This window comes from Acomys minous (genome assembly GCF_964271855.1).
Source record: "Acomys minous genome assembly, chromosome: 11".
Classification (NCBI taxonomy): Eukaryota; Metazoa; Chordata; class Mammalia; order Rodentia; family Muridae; genus Acomys; species Acomys minous.
In genome coordinates this window covers 74940853-74955216 of record NC_140492.1, presented here as the reverse complement: position 1 = coordinate 74955216, position 14364 = coordinate 74940853, and the positions used below count along the sequence as shown (strand labels likewise).

The 14364-nt window shown below is 40.3% G+C and overlaps 1 protein-coding gene across 4 annotated transcripts in view; it reads right to left on the bottom strand.

The window, feature by feature from the left end:
* Positions 1-14364, bottom strand: part of SPIDR (scaffold protein involved in DNA repair) — a 252547-nt gene that overhangs the window by 221965 nt on the left and 16218 nt on the right. For all 4 annotated transcript variants that reach the window (XM_084802285.1, XM_084802287.1, XM_084802288.1 and 1 more), the window contains 4 exons: positions 14152-14307; positions 13473-13539; positions 9666-9839; positions 7060-7223 (listed from right to left, as the gene is read on the bottom strand). In XM_084802285.1, coding sequence (XP_084658411.1) covers positions 7060-7223; positions 9666-9839; positions 13473-13539; positions 14152-14307 — 561 coding nt within the window. The remainder of the gene's footprint in view (positions 1-7059; positions 7224-9665; positions 9840-13472; positions 13540-14151; positions 14308-14364) is intronic.

Below are 14364 nucleotides of genomic sequence, written 5' to 3'. Positions count from 1 at the left end.
GGTACTCAAATTAATATTCCTGCAATCACAGAGACAGACAATGAGGAAATTAGGGGTGAAATGGTAGATGCTTCTGGGGAAGGTATTGATATGAGGAATCAAGAACAATCACAAGCTGTGCCCATTACCCAAACACAGAACTTCACAGGTATTGAGTTTCCAAATTTATAATGGGGCCCACTGCTGACATACCAACAGCCTTGCACCTAAAATGGATATCAAACAGACCTGTGTGGCAAGAGCAGTGGCCCATAACAAAAGAAAAACATGTATATATCTATTACATTGGTGTATCAATGTGCTCCTTTTCCTCTGCACCACTCCCCACCCACTGACAGTCCCCAGACCTACCAGGGTCCCACACAGCCAGTGCCTCAGTCTAAGTGGCCACGCATGCCTGTGCTGCTACCAATCACTAGGCTTCACCCAGAACTCACTATGCTTGCTCCTAGCTCAGGCCCCTCCCAGGACACATCCAAACTCTCTACCTAGACAAAGCCTGCACATCCTTCTCCTGGTGAACACACCTAATCCTGCCTTCCATGTACTCTCCCCAACCCTGCAGATCTAGCATGGGACCCACATCAAATATTCCAGCCTCCCCTAACTACCTCTGCCTGCACTTTTAACAGTCTCCAGGCTTCCACCAGTACATGTCTGCCCTGCCTGCAATCTACAGGGCCCTCTGGACCACATGCAATCTCTCCAAACAGACAAACCCTCCTGCACAACCTTCTCTGGGATGAATCAGGGTGAACCAGCCTAATCTTCCCCTCCTGAAAACCGCAGCCCTCCCTAGGTCTACCCCCAAATTCCAAACGTGGACCAGGACATATATCCCAAACACCAGCCCAGTCCTCTGCTTCCCATGACTTTATTCTATCTAAGTCATAAACAACCTCTAGGTCCCACAGTCATCTCTTCTGCCTCAATCCACTCTGATTCTTATCAGACACAGAACTCACAAAGAAAATCCATATGCACAGATTTCATCCCCAAAATATAAGTTGAAAACTCAAGGCAATGCCTGCCTTACAAAGCCCACCATTCCTACAGAAGTATCTGTGAATGAGAATTGGCTAGATGAATGCATAAAATTAAATGGAGAGAAACTTAATCCCACTAAAATCAGGGATAGGACAAGGCTGCCCACTTGCTCCATATCTCTTCAATATGGCACTTGAAGTTCTAGCTAGAGCAATAAGACAACTAAAGGAGATCAAGAGGACATAAATTGGAAAGAAGGAATGAAGTCAAGGTATCACTATGTGCAGATGATATGACAGTATACATAAATCACCCTAAAAATTCCACCAGAGAACTCCTACGCTGATAAACACCTTCAGCAAAGTGTCTGGATACAAAATGACTTAAAAAAAAAAATCAGTAGTTCTATATACAAACGGAGCTGGGCATGGTGGCGCACGTTTTTAATCCCAGCACTCAGGAGGCAGAGGCAGGCGGATCGCTGTGAGTTCGAGACAGGCCAGCCTGGTCTACAAAGTGAATCTAAGATAGCCAAGGCTACACAGAGAAAACCTGTCTTTAAAAAAAAAAAAACACAAGGAAAAAAATGACAAACGGGCTGAGAAAGAAATTAGGGGGGAAAATCCTTCACAATAGTCACAAAAAATATAAATTATCTTGACTCTATCCAAGCAAGTCAAAGACCTGTATGACAAGGACTACAAATCTTTGAAGAAAGAAGGTGAAGGAGACACTAGAAGACTGAAAGACGTCCCATGCTCTGGATCGGTAGGATTAACGTAATAAAAATGGCGGTCTTATCAAAAGCAGTCTACAGATTCAATGCAATTCCCACCCCTCAGAATACTACATAATTCTTTACAGATCTTGAAAGAACAATTCTACACTTCATATGGAAGAGCAAAAAACCCAGAATAGTTAAAACAATCCTATATAATAAAAGCATTTCTGGCAACATCTCCATCCCTGATTTCAAGCTATCCTACAGAGCAATAATAATAAAAACTGCATGGTACTGGCAAGAAATAGGCTGATTGATCAATGGAATCAAATCAAATACCCAGAAATAAACCAACACACGTGCAGACACTTGATTTTTGACAAAGGAACCAAAACCAGACAATGGAAAAAATCTTCAATAAATGCTGCTGGTCTAAAGGGATGTCTACATGTAAAAAAATGAATAGAGATTCATATTTATCACTTTGCACAGAATTCAAGTCCAAGTAGATCAAAGACCTCAACCCAACACCAAATATACTAAATCTGTTAGAAGAGAAAGTGGGGATCAGCCTTGAACTCATTGGCACAGGAGACATTTTCTCCTGAACAGAACACCAACAGCTCAGGCTCTAAGATCTGTAATTAATATACGGGAACTCTTGAAACTGGAAAGCTTCTGTAAGGCAAAGGATACAGTTAACAGAACAAAACAGCAGTTTACAGCCTGGGAAAAGATCTTCACCAACCCTACATTTGACAAAGGGCTAATATCCAAAATATATAAAGAACTCAAGAAGTTAAACACTGACAAACCAAATAATCCAATTAAAAAATGGGATACAGGGCTAAACAGAAAACTCTCAACAGAGGAATCTCAAATGGCCAAGAAACACTTAAAGAAATGTTCAATATCCCTAGTCATCAGGGAAATGCAAATCAAAACAAAAGACTCGGAGATTCCATCTTACACCCATCAGAATGACTGAGATCAAAAAGTCAAGTGACAGTTAATGCTGGCGAGGATGTGTAAACTTGTACTACTTTGGAAATAAATCTGGTGCTTTCTCAGAAAATCGGGAATAGCTCTACCTCAAGACGCAGCTATACCACTCCTGGGTATATGGCCAAAAGATGCTCTACCATACAACAAGGATACCTATTCAATTATGTTCATAGCAGCCTTATTTGTAATAGCCAGAATCTGGAAACAACCTAGGTGTCCATCAAACAAAAAATGGATAAAGAAATTGTGTTACATTTACACAATGAAATACTACTCAGCTATTAAAAACAAGGAAATCATGAAATCTGCAGGCAAATGGATGGAAAAAGATCATCCTGAGTGAGGTAACCCAGATCCAGAAAGACACACATGGTAAGTATTCACTTGTAAGTGGATTTTAGCCATTTAGTACAGAATAAACATACTACAATTCACAGAACCAAAGATAAGTTACAAGGAAGACCCAAGGGAGGATGCTTAAATCTCACTCAGAAGGGGAAATAGAATAGACAGTGGAAATGGTTAAACAGAGGGAACAAGGTAGGAGAGGGGGTGCAGAGAGATGTGAGGGTGGAGCTCAGGCCTGGGGCACGAGGGTGGGAGGACAGAGGGCCTGCAGAGAGAAGAGAAACTAAAGGTGGGGGCATCTCTGTGGCAGCCCAGAACAGGGTAGGCTTCTGGGAGGATATGTGGGTGACTCTAGGTGAGACTCCCAGTAACAAGGGCCATGAAGACTGAAGAGGACACACCCTAACTAGACAGGACTCCAAATGGAAGGAGGGGAACATCAACCCATCCACAAAACCTTCTACCCAAAATTTACCATGCCTACATGTGTACAGCAGATCTCTGTGAGTTCAAGGCCAGTCTGGTCTACAAAGCGAGTCCAGGATAGCCAAGGCTACATAGAAAGACCCTGTCTCAAAAAAAAAAAAAAAAAAAAAAAAAGAAAAGAAAAAAGAAAAGAAAGGAAATAAAGAAAGAAAAAATTACACACCAACACATTAGTTAACTCAGAATAAATTAACAAATTCATAAAAATTCATCACCTACCAATATTGAATCATGAAAACATAGAAAGTCTATATAGATCAACAAAGTAAGGAAAGTAATTCAGCAATTCAAACAAACACTATCAGAGAAAAGCCCAGGATTTATGGCTTCCATGCCAAATTCTACCAAAACTTTTGAGAATTAACAACAAGCTAAGTTTGGTGGCACACGCCTTTAATCCCAGCACAGGGGAGGCAAAGGCAGGTGGATCTCTGTGAGTCTGAAGCCAGCTGGTCTTCATAGTAAGTTCCAGACCAACCAAAGCCACACAGTGAGTCCTTGTCTCAAAAAAAAAACCAAACAAACCAAAACAAAACATACCTAATGCCAATCCTTTTCAATTATCCCATAATAAACAGGCTGAGCATTCCTCATTCAAAAATACAAATTCCAAAATCTGAAATTTTCTGAGTAGCTGACAGGATAACCTACGTGGAATTTGCACATTTGATCTCATGTCTTAAGTTATAGTTAAAGCCAGGCACACTAAAAGCACAGGGATAAATTTCCTTCAGTCTTTGTGTACACCATGTATAACTGAATTCATGTTTAGACTTTGTTCCCATATCCAAAATAACTCATTATATGTATGCAAATAGTCCAAAAACTCTAAAATCTAAAATACATTTTATCTAGAACAACCTCAGATAAAAGACAGTAACCCTCTTTTGCCCTCTTATGTTTCTGATGTATTTCAGTTAGCAGGTGTCCTCTAAGCCAGCCGACACTGGTATGAATTTCAGAAGTCCTTTCTTTCTAAGGACGAACAGTATTAGTTACATATTTTATCTACCCACTCATTCATGTCTGGACACCGCAGGGCTTCTACATCATGCTATGATGAAGAATTCTGCAATATTATGGTTGTCAGTTTTTGTCAACTTGACCCCACAGCTGAAGAAGGGATTCATCAGATTGCACTCTGGGTATGTCTGTGGAACATTTTCTTATCTGCTAACCAGGGGGTGCCATTCCTAAGCACATGGACCTGTGTTGTTTAAGAAAGATAGCCAGGCAAGCGGGGGGTGGGGGGGTTCGGGGGGTGGGAGCAACCCATGAAGTAGCATTTCTCAGCAGGTTCTGATTGAAGCTCCTTCCTTAAATTCCTGCCTTGACTCCCCTTCCTCTCCCAAGTTGCTTTTGGTCAATTTTTTTCACAGAACAGAAAGAAAAGCAAATGTGGACAACAGGGGTACAGATCAGTCTTCATCACACTGATTCAATTCCTTTGCATATATGCCAGATGTAGGTGTGCTGGGTTACAGGGTAGTCCAGTTCTTAGTGAGGTTGTTGTTGTTGTTGTTGTTGTTGTTGTTGTTGTTGTTGTTGTTGTTTCTGAGAAACTTTATTAATGTAAGAAGACACATAAATAACCAAAAATGCATATCCTCGGTAGTCTTGAAAAAATGCAAACTAGGGCTGGAGAGACGGCTCAGAGGTTAAGAGCACTGTCTGCTCTTCCAGAGGTCCTGAGTTCAATTCCCAGCAACCACATGGTGGCTCACAACCATCTATAATGTGATCTGATGCCCCCTTCTGGCCTGCAGGTGTACGTGTAGACAGAGCACTGAATACATAATAAATAAATAAATCTTAAAAAAAAAAAAAAAAGAAAAAATGCAAACTAAAATCTCAATGAGGAGTTGAAAAAATGGATCCATGCAGAGCATTTGCTGTTCTTTCAGAAGACCGGAGTTTGGTTTCCAGTGCACCCATATTGTGTGGTCACTATCTTCTATAACTGCAACTCCAGGAGACCTGATGACCTTATGGGGCCTCTGTGACTACTCACAAGCATGTGCACACACATATACACACACACAAATAATGAAATAAATCTTTTTTAAAAACTCAATAAGATGTCACTTCATACTTGTTAAAACAGTTGTTATAAAAGCACACTAAGGTTCATATACTTCAGTGGTGTAGAACTCGCCTGGCATACACAAGGTACTAGCATATGTCTCCCCCACCACCAAAATACAAAATATAACAAATTCTGATCTTATTGGTCTTGAGAACTCCCCAAAACACATTCACTGCACTCACCAGAGTCTTGATAACTATCAAACAAAACACCATACCAAGGCAGATCACAATCAAATTGTTTAAAACCAGCAATAAAGAAATCTTAAAAGTTCAAGAAAGAGACTACTTTAGCCTTGTTCACAATTAACATTTCAGCCTGAAAGTTTTCAGTCATATTAATGTTTCTAAAAGCATCTCCCTCCCCTCTCCTTGTACCTCCTTCTCCTCCTCTTTCCCTCTCTCCCCAAACTGGCTTCAAACTCACAATGCTTCTGCCTCAGTCTCCTCAGTGCTGGGATCACTGTGTAAATTATCACACTGCTGATGACATATTCAGACATGCCAAATCTCACACAATTATTTTCTATGGATCTTTTCTCTAAGGCTACTGAAAACTATATCTAACCAAAGTGAGGATGGAAACTAAGAAAATACTTAAGTACAGGCTAGCATAGAGCTCCACATAGGATTAAGGTTCATAAATAAATTCCTGGGGTGATGGTGGTAGCACCTGGGTACAAAAACCCTCCCCAGGCTCCTGTGGCACTCTCGTCCACCCTGGAAACATTATTTCCACGCTTCTTACCAGGTAGCTTTGGTTAGGATGTGGCATCGCCAAATACTTCCACCACCATGATGTTCTGCTCAAGCACATGACACCACGCTGCAACCTCTGAGATGGCGAAGCAAAATGAATCCTTCTACCCTGAAGCCGTTATGTTAGGTTGGTCACAGCTACTAACCAGTAACTAACACTGATGGTGAAGGGAGGCCCCAGGGTGACAACAACCACAACTCCCGAGAGTGTAATATTCAAATTTGAGTACTAGGAGGTTGTGAGCTAGAGTTCTCTATGAAAACAGAAGGGATAAAACCCCTACTGTGTCTAAACAGATTAACAGCAGAGACAATGGCAAATTAACTACTAGTGCTACATTAGACATGTAAAAAACACTAGTTACCAGGCCCAAGGAAAACAAAAATTATGAAAGAAGCCATCAATACTATTGATTTCCATTGTGAAAATGTTGAATCCTAGTCACAGAGCTCATGTCTCTGTCCTGGGAACGACAAGGACAGCACAGGACTAGAGAAGGGTGGATGTGAGCTCAGCACGGGAGACCCTCGCCACGTCGGAGACAGAGAGAAGAAGAGTTAAAAGTGAGCGTCCTTGAGAAGATGGGGTTAGGGTTAGATACACCAAAAATGCTACCACTGCCAATATGGTAAGAAGAATAAAAGGCTGTTAAACAACATGTTCTTACCTCAGGGGGCTCACACAGCCTGTCACCATTTGCCACAGAACCACCACTTGCACACGAAGCACAATCTGAGATGTCCACGGCCCCCTCACCATCTTCAAACTCACTAGGCTCACCAGGGTCTTCTAGGTCACTGTTAATCTCCCAGTCAATATACTGCAATTCATCTAAAAATATACATTTTTAACTCTGTTAATTTTATGTCCCCTTAATATTTATTTTACAAAACTTATTTTCCGTGGCTGATATACCCATAACACTGGATGATATTTTACAAGTACACCCACAGTGAGAACTGTCCTCCCACTCTCATTGCTGGTGACTGTTCCTCCCAACTCTTACCCTCACCTCAGATACATGTGACGACTTGTAAGTGACAACTTTTATTAATTGTTTTGAATTCTTGTAGTTTCTCCAGCATGCCCAAGAAAGTAAGATACACATTATTTCTCCTGCCTTACATCTTGATGTTTTTTTAATTAAGATAATGAAAATATCCCTCCTTATCAATAAACAGAAAGCTGCCTCATTCTTCTACATAATTCATTACTCTAGGGTATCAACACACCATGGTTTATTTATATTGTCCACTATTAAATTAGGGCTAGAGAGATGGCTCAGTAATTAGGAGTACTGACTGCTCTTGCAGAGGATCCAGGTTCAACTCCTGGCAACCACATGATTCTAAAAAATGTTTGTAATTCCTGCTCCAAAGCCCTCTTCTGGCCTCCATGAGTACTGCATGCATGTGGTACACAGACATGCATGCAGGCAAAACATCCATATACATAAAATAAAAGTAAATAAATCTGAAACAATACATTTTTTAAATTAAAAAAAATAACTTCACCCAAGAATTTTTTCCAAAAATATCTCCCATCATTATGGAAGCAAACTAATTTCGTTTCATTTTACCTCATAAACAGAATCTCATTACAACTTTAGAAAAATTTTACAACAGAAAGCTAAATTATACATATATATTACATGGCTAAATACACTAAATATAATATGCTCTGCCTAAATAGCAGATAACTGAAGTAGTTATCACTGTGAGGCATGGTACATGACATAAATCTTTCCTATACTTCAAAGTACAAGTACACAGAGAGCTAAGATAATGGGTCTCATTTAATAGAGACCATTTTTCTCTCCCACTGAAGTGAAGTAATAACTCACTGCCAATGTAACAGATTTAGTATCTGACTGAAACTTAAATTTTAAAGAAAAATAATAATAAAGTTAAAATATAGAAGATGGGGCTGAAGGGATGCCTCAGCAATTAAGAGCACTTACTACCCTTTCAGAGAGATGATGTTTAGCTCCCAGCACCATGTGGCAGCTTATGACTCTGTAACTCAAGTTCCACACACCACCTTCTGGCCTCCACAGGCACCAGGCACTTACATATGTGCAGGCACACATGTCTACACACGAAATAAAATAACAAATATTTATATAAACACAAATTTAAAATAACCTTTTTACAAAGCTGAGAATAGGGGCACACACCTTTAACCCAGCACTCGGGAGGCAGAAGCAGGGGGATTTATGTGATTTCAAGGCTGGCCTGGTCTACAAAGATGTCCTCCCCAACCCTCGCCCAGCCCTGGGATCACAAGAGCAGCTGCCCTTCCCTTCTCCTGCTGAGGCACTTGGGAAAGCAGGCACTCCATCTTGCCTGGGCAGCACAGTAGAGCTGGCCCTGGATGTGGGGACTGCAGGTGAGCCAGCCAGACGGCGTGGGCATGAGAGCTGACCCTGACTCTTGTCTGCAGTGTCCTCCCTAGTCTCTCGCCACCTATGGCAGGTGGGAGAGCTGGCCCTGATGGCATGGGCACAGATGAGCCAGCCCTAGGGGTGTGAGCGGGAGAGCTGGCTCTGCCTCATGCTGGTGGCACATAGGATGGACCAGCCAAGGCAGAGCAGGAGAGGTGAGGGTGCTGGTGGGCTGACCAGCTCAGATACCTCTCAGGCTCAGATCCAAGGCCTTAAATTGGCCCACCTCAACATCTACCCCATAGATGAACTGCTGGAACACATGAAGGGGCCAGGCCTACATACCCAAAACTACAGGATCAGCATGGCACAGGGCAACAACAGGATATCTAGAGGAATCCCAGTGAGGTTCCAGTATTGATAGTGTAGCAGAAGCCAAGGGCCTCAAACCAGGCCAATGACTCATTGCAATGAACATCTGTAAGCAAAGAAGTGTGGACAAGCAGGTGCACTGTGGGACCCTCTGTGACACACTGCAGCTTTCACAATGAGATTCTTTTTTCTTTTGGGTGGGAGGTTGCAAAGGTGGAGGGCAGGTATAGGGGCACAGGGAGATGAGTAGGATTGCGGTGCAAGATGTGAAATTCAAAAATAAATAGTTTTTTTTAAAGCAAATACAAAATAAGAAATCACTGTATTGTTTATTTCTTCAAGTTGTCATGAGAAATATTATGTAAGGAAGTGTTTCTAAAGGGATTGGCATGGAGGATATAACACAGTAAAACCATAATCCATAATAAATATATAAAACAAATACACTGAACCCAGCACCCACTACTACTGAACCTAATATTTAGCAGAAACTGGACTTAACAAAACCAGCATTTTACCCTCAGTGGCTCCATCTTCTGGACATAAAACAGTCCTGTCACAAACCCTGTTTTCTCTATAGCCATGTCCACTGTCTCTCTGTAATCTAGGGCGTGTCTTATCTTCATCTGAGAGGTCACTTTCACTTGAACTCCATGTTATAGCTGCAAGATCATTAGCACTCTTCCTTGTTTCTGTTACAGAAGAAAAGATAAACATTAGCTGATAATTGTCATTAGAATAAGGCTTTATGCATCTTATTTAGACAAAGCCACAAGCACAAAAACTCTAATGACAATGAAAACAATGTTACATCTTCCTATACAATGTTTCATCAACAGTTCCACAAGGATTCTCTGAATTAAAGCCAAGAACAAAAGATGGAGTTCAAATAAGCTGTAAAAAACAAATTAAGCAGGGCAGAGGAGGCACACGCTTTTAATCCCAGCACTCGGGAGGCAGAGGCAGGTGGATGGCTGTGAATTCGAGGCCAGCCTGATCTACAAAGCAAGTCCAGGACAGCCAAGGCTACACAAAGAAACCCTGTCTCAGAGAAAAAAAATTAAAACAGAAAGAAAGGAAACAAACATGGACACCAGCCTCACACCCTAAACACTTTGCAAAAAATATGATTCTTACTTGTATTTTCCAGCTCTCATAAAAATATTTATTCTTCAACTTACTAAATAAATGCAGTTGAGTTCTTCTGCTTGCTAGATTTTTATTTTGGAGGGCTTTTGTGGTTGTTTGAAACTTTACCTTGAAATTCTTATTAATAGGCTACTATAAACTACTTTTAGAAACCAGTTCTAGGAAATATTTTTGCATACTTTTCCCACTGACCTCTATTCATAAGCCTTTTATATCTTTATCTTGGCTTAGCTATAGCCATGTTATATATAAAGTACCTTTGTAAAAACTCTTTGAGCCTTTCAGAATATATAGTATATCATCTATATAATAAAAAAAAAAAAACAAGAAGTTCTGGTCTGAGGAAATCATCTCAAAGGAACCTTTTTGTAATTAAATATAAGTAGCAATTTATTTAATATTTGAATATACTACAACTTCCTCTCAAAGGAACCTTTTTGTAATTAAATACAAGTAGCAATTTTTTAAATATTTGAATATACAACTCCAGAAAAATACATAAACACATAAACAGTATTTATTTAAAGAAACATACTTTTTTCTATATATTTTTAATTATACATAAGCTGATATAAATATTAGGAACATTTGGCACTAAGAGAAAAAATATATATAATACAAAAAGATGTCTAAGAGTTTATTCTACAAGACAGTGTTGTATAAATATTAAAGGAATTATTTTGGGTATTTTATTTTTATTCTCATAGAAAGGACCACTGGCTATGGAAGCAGCTCAATTTTAGATAGTCTGTCTAGAATGCATGAAACCCTGAGCTCAAACCCTCAGCATCCTCTATGGGGCAAAGTGAGGTAGAGGCAGGAGGACCAGAAGTTCAGGGTTAGCCTCAGCTACACAGCAAGTTCAGCATCAGCTTCAGTTACAAGACCCTGCCTCAAAAGAAAGGAAACTGGGAAGGGAAATGAAATAATAATAATATGGCTTACAATGGTTAGTGTCTGATCATTGATAAAAAGTTACTCCACTATGCAGAAGTTTGGGCAAACCACACACAGCTCTTTATGCCATCAGACACAACAGCAATTGTTGGTATCAACTGAGTACCTTTGAATAGAATTTTACCTATCTTCCTAGATCATCTAATACAATAACCAAGAAAACCCATAATCATATGCCCATTTTCCAGATGTAGAATCTGAGATCTAAGCAATTAGCTTGTTTTCCTAAGACCAGTGAAGACAGAAAGATCTCTGAAATCACAGTGACATCACTCTTGTAATCCATCCACAGGGAGAGGGGAGGACGAGCGCAGCAAAGCCAGTGGTACCCGTGACGTATACCCACTCTTCTCCATTACAGCCAGCCCTAATTTTACCAGCAGCAATATACATGTATAAAAACCCTAACTTCATCCCACCATCTCCAGTAGAGATAGTCCTAAGTGACAGGTCCTAGCCAAGTTCCTGAAAAAGCTCTGTCTTCATTAAATAAAAACTCTCAGCACTAACAGTCTCAAGAATTCAGTCCACAATACACAACTACCACCTTTCACCCAGGCGAACTAAGCCCATATTAACATTACAGAGCTCAAAATAGTGGGATTCTCTGGATGTCTTGTTGCAGAAGATAACATCAATCCCTAATTTTTGTGAATAGTTTCCTTATATTTGTAGTTAGAAAGCATCCATAATTAACTCATCAAGCAAAAATCACAGTTTATAGCAGTAGTTCCTACAGTATAAATCATGTTTATTTTCCATAGAAAAAAAATTTGTGGTACTAGAATTCAAACCAGAGCATTTGTTTACTCATTTATTTCCCTGAAGTTCTAAACCTGAGCTACTAGCTCGGTAGTTCTAAACCTGAGCTACTAGCTCGGTGGTTCTCAACCCTCCTAATGCTGCAACCCTTTAATACAATTCTTCATGTTGTAGTGACCCCTAGACATAAAAATTATTTTCATTGCTATTTCATAACTGGGATTTCTGTTATTTATGAGTCATAATGAAAAATCTGTGTTTTCCAATGGTCTTAAGCGGCCCCATGAAAGAGTCGTTTAGCCAAGAGGTCATGACCCACGGGTTGAGATTTGCTGTACTAGATTCAAAGATTAAAGTAAACCGAGTAAGGGCTGAAGGTGTGGCACAAAAATTGTGGAAGCAATGATGCCACAAGAGGAAACCCACCGTTGGCACTGCCTGGAGGGCCAGGAACCAGAGGCTGCTGGATAGCCCAGAGACCTAGGGTAAAACACGGCACCTGGAGGGGAGTTCCTAATGCTATTCTACTATACTTGTAGACAGGGACATCACATAGCCATCAGCAGAGAGGCTCCCCCAGCAACTGATGGAAACAGAGGCAGAGACCCACACCAAACACTGGACAGAACTCACTGAATCCTGCAGAAGAGGGGGAGGAAGGACTGCAGAAGCCAGAGGGGTCAAGGACACCACTAGAACCCCACAGAATCAACTCACCTGGGCTGACAGAGCTCACAGAGGCTAAACCACCAAGCAGAGAGCACACATGAAAGAGACCTAGGCCCTTGCATATGTTATGGTTGTGTCGTTTGGTTTTCTTGTGAACTCCTAACAGTGGGAGCAGGGGCTGTCTCTGATGCTTTTGCCTGCTTTGTGGACCCTTTTTCTCCTACTGGGTTGCTTCATCCACCCTTAATTTGAGGGGAGGTGCTTAGTCTTATTGCAACTTGGCATGCCATGCTTGGCTGATACCCCCAGGAGACCTGCCCTTTTCTGAAGGGAGACGGAGGAATGGGGGTGGGAGGGACTGGGAAGACAGGAGGGACGGGATACTGTGGTCAGGAGGTAATATATGAAAGAATAAATAAGAAATTATTTTTTAAAAGTAAACCCAATGATGACACCTAAAATGCAAGCAGGCACCATCAGAACCAGGAACAACTGGGTAGATTGTGATGGAGATGAAAGACGAATTCTCAAAAACACCATTTACCTTGCTTTTAATCCTGAATATACAAACGATCCAAATTGTGTAAGTAACATTTTAAAAGGATGAAAACAGGCACAGAAAAAATAGTCTTAAGTTCACCTGTCAATAAATCAACATACCAGAGGCTGGGAATTTAGTTAGGTGGTAGAAGGCTTGCCTACAAGTCTAAGGGCTCCAAAGTTTAGGTCTCAAAAAGCAGGAGTTAAAAAAAAAAAAAAGAAAAAAGAAATGAATGAAACATCATTACCTTTCTTTGGTCTTGGAGATAATTCGAGGTGTTTTTCAGTACTAACTATGTTTTCACTTGCTGATGACTGCAGGCAAAATAATAATAAAAATAATTTAACTTATATGACTTGTGAGAAAAAAGCTATTTTGTAAAATATTCAATATTGAATTATACTCCTCTTGACATATTCCTCTGCTTTTTTTTTTTAACATTCACCAACTGAGTATTCCCAAAACATGTAGTCTTTATAGGCACACAATTTTATTTTCATATTTTTCTTGTCTAAACTGAGTTGTTGAAACATTTCACATAGTAGTCAATGTTAATGACTTCTCTTAAAATGACTACTGCTCCTTACTACCTATAATCATATTATCTTTAATTTATAACAGGAATTGGACTAACAAAAGATTCTGAATATACAAACATTTCATAAGTATTTTCTTTGTAAAGAGTAGTGTGCCCAATAATTTCATACCTGACAGCATTCTCATGTTCTTCATGTCCAAACAAGTAGAAAAAGTCTACAGAGCCTAAGGGGGCAAATACTAACTTGACACAACCATTAAAGGAATTCAAGGCATGAAGAAGAAAAACGTTGCTTTGACAAATAAGAGAATCCCAAAGAAACTAGCTACACTAGGCTGGTACCCAGGACTTTCTGCACTCATGGAAAACAATTCTATAGCTCCATTACCAGGGTCTCAGATGTGTCCTGAAATCCTTCTCCACACTTGAGCCATGCTTTAGAGAGAGAGACGGCTGCTTCTGCTGTCTTGGAATTTGCTCTTCTCAGTTGTTGTGACCTCTCTTCTAAAAAGGATGAGTGCTCTGTATGCCAACTCCTTTTCCTCTGCAGAGTGATTTAAAAAAAAAAAAAGATAATACAATTAGCAATTTAGAACCCAGG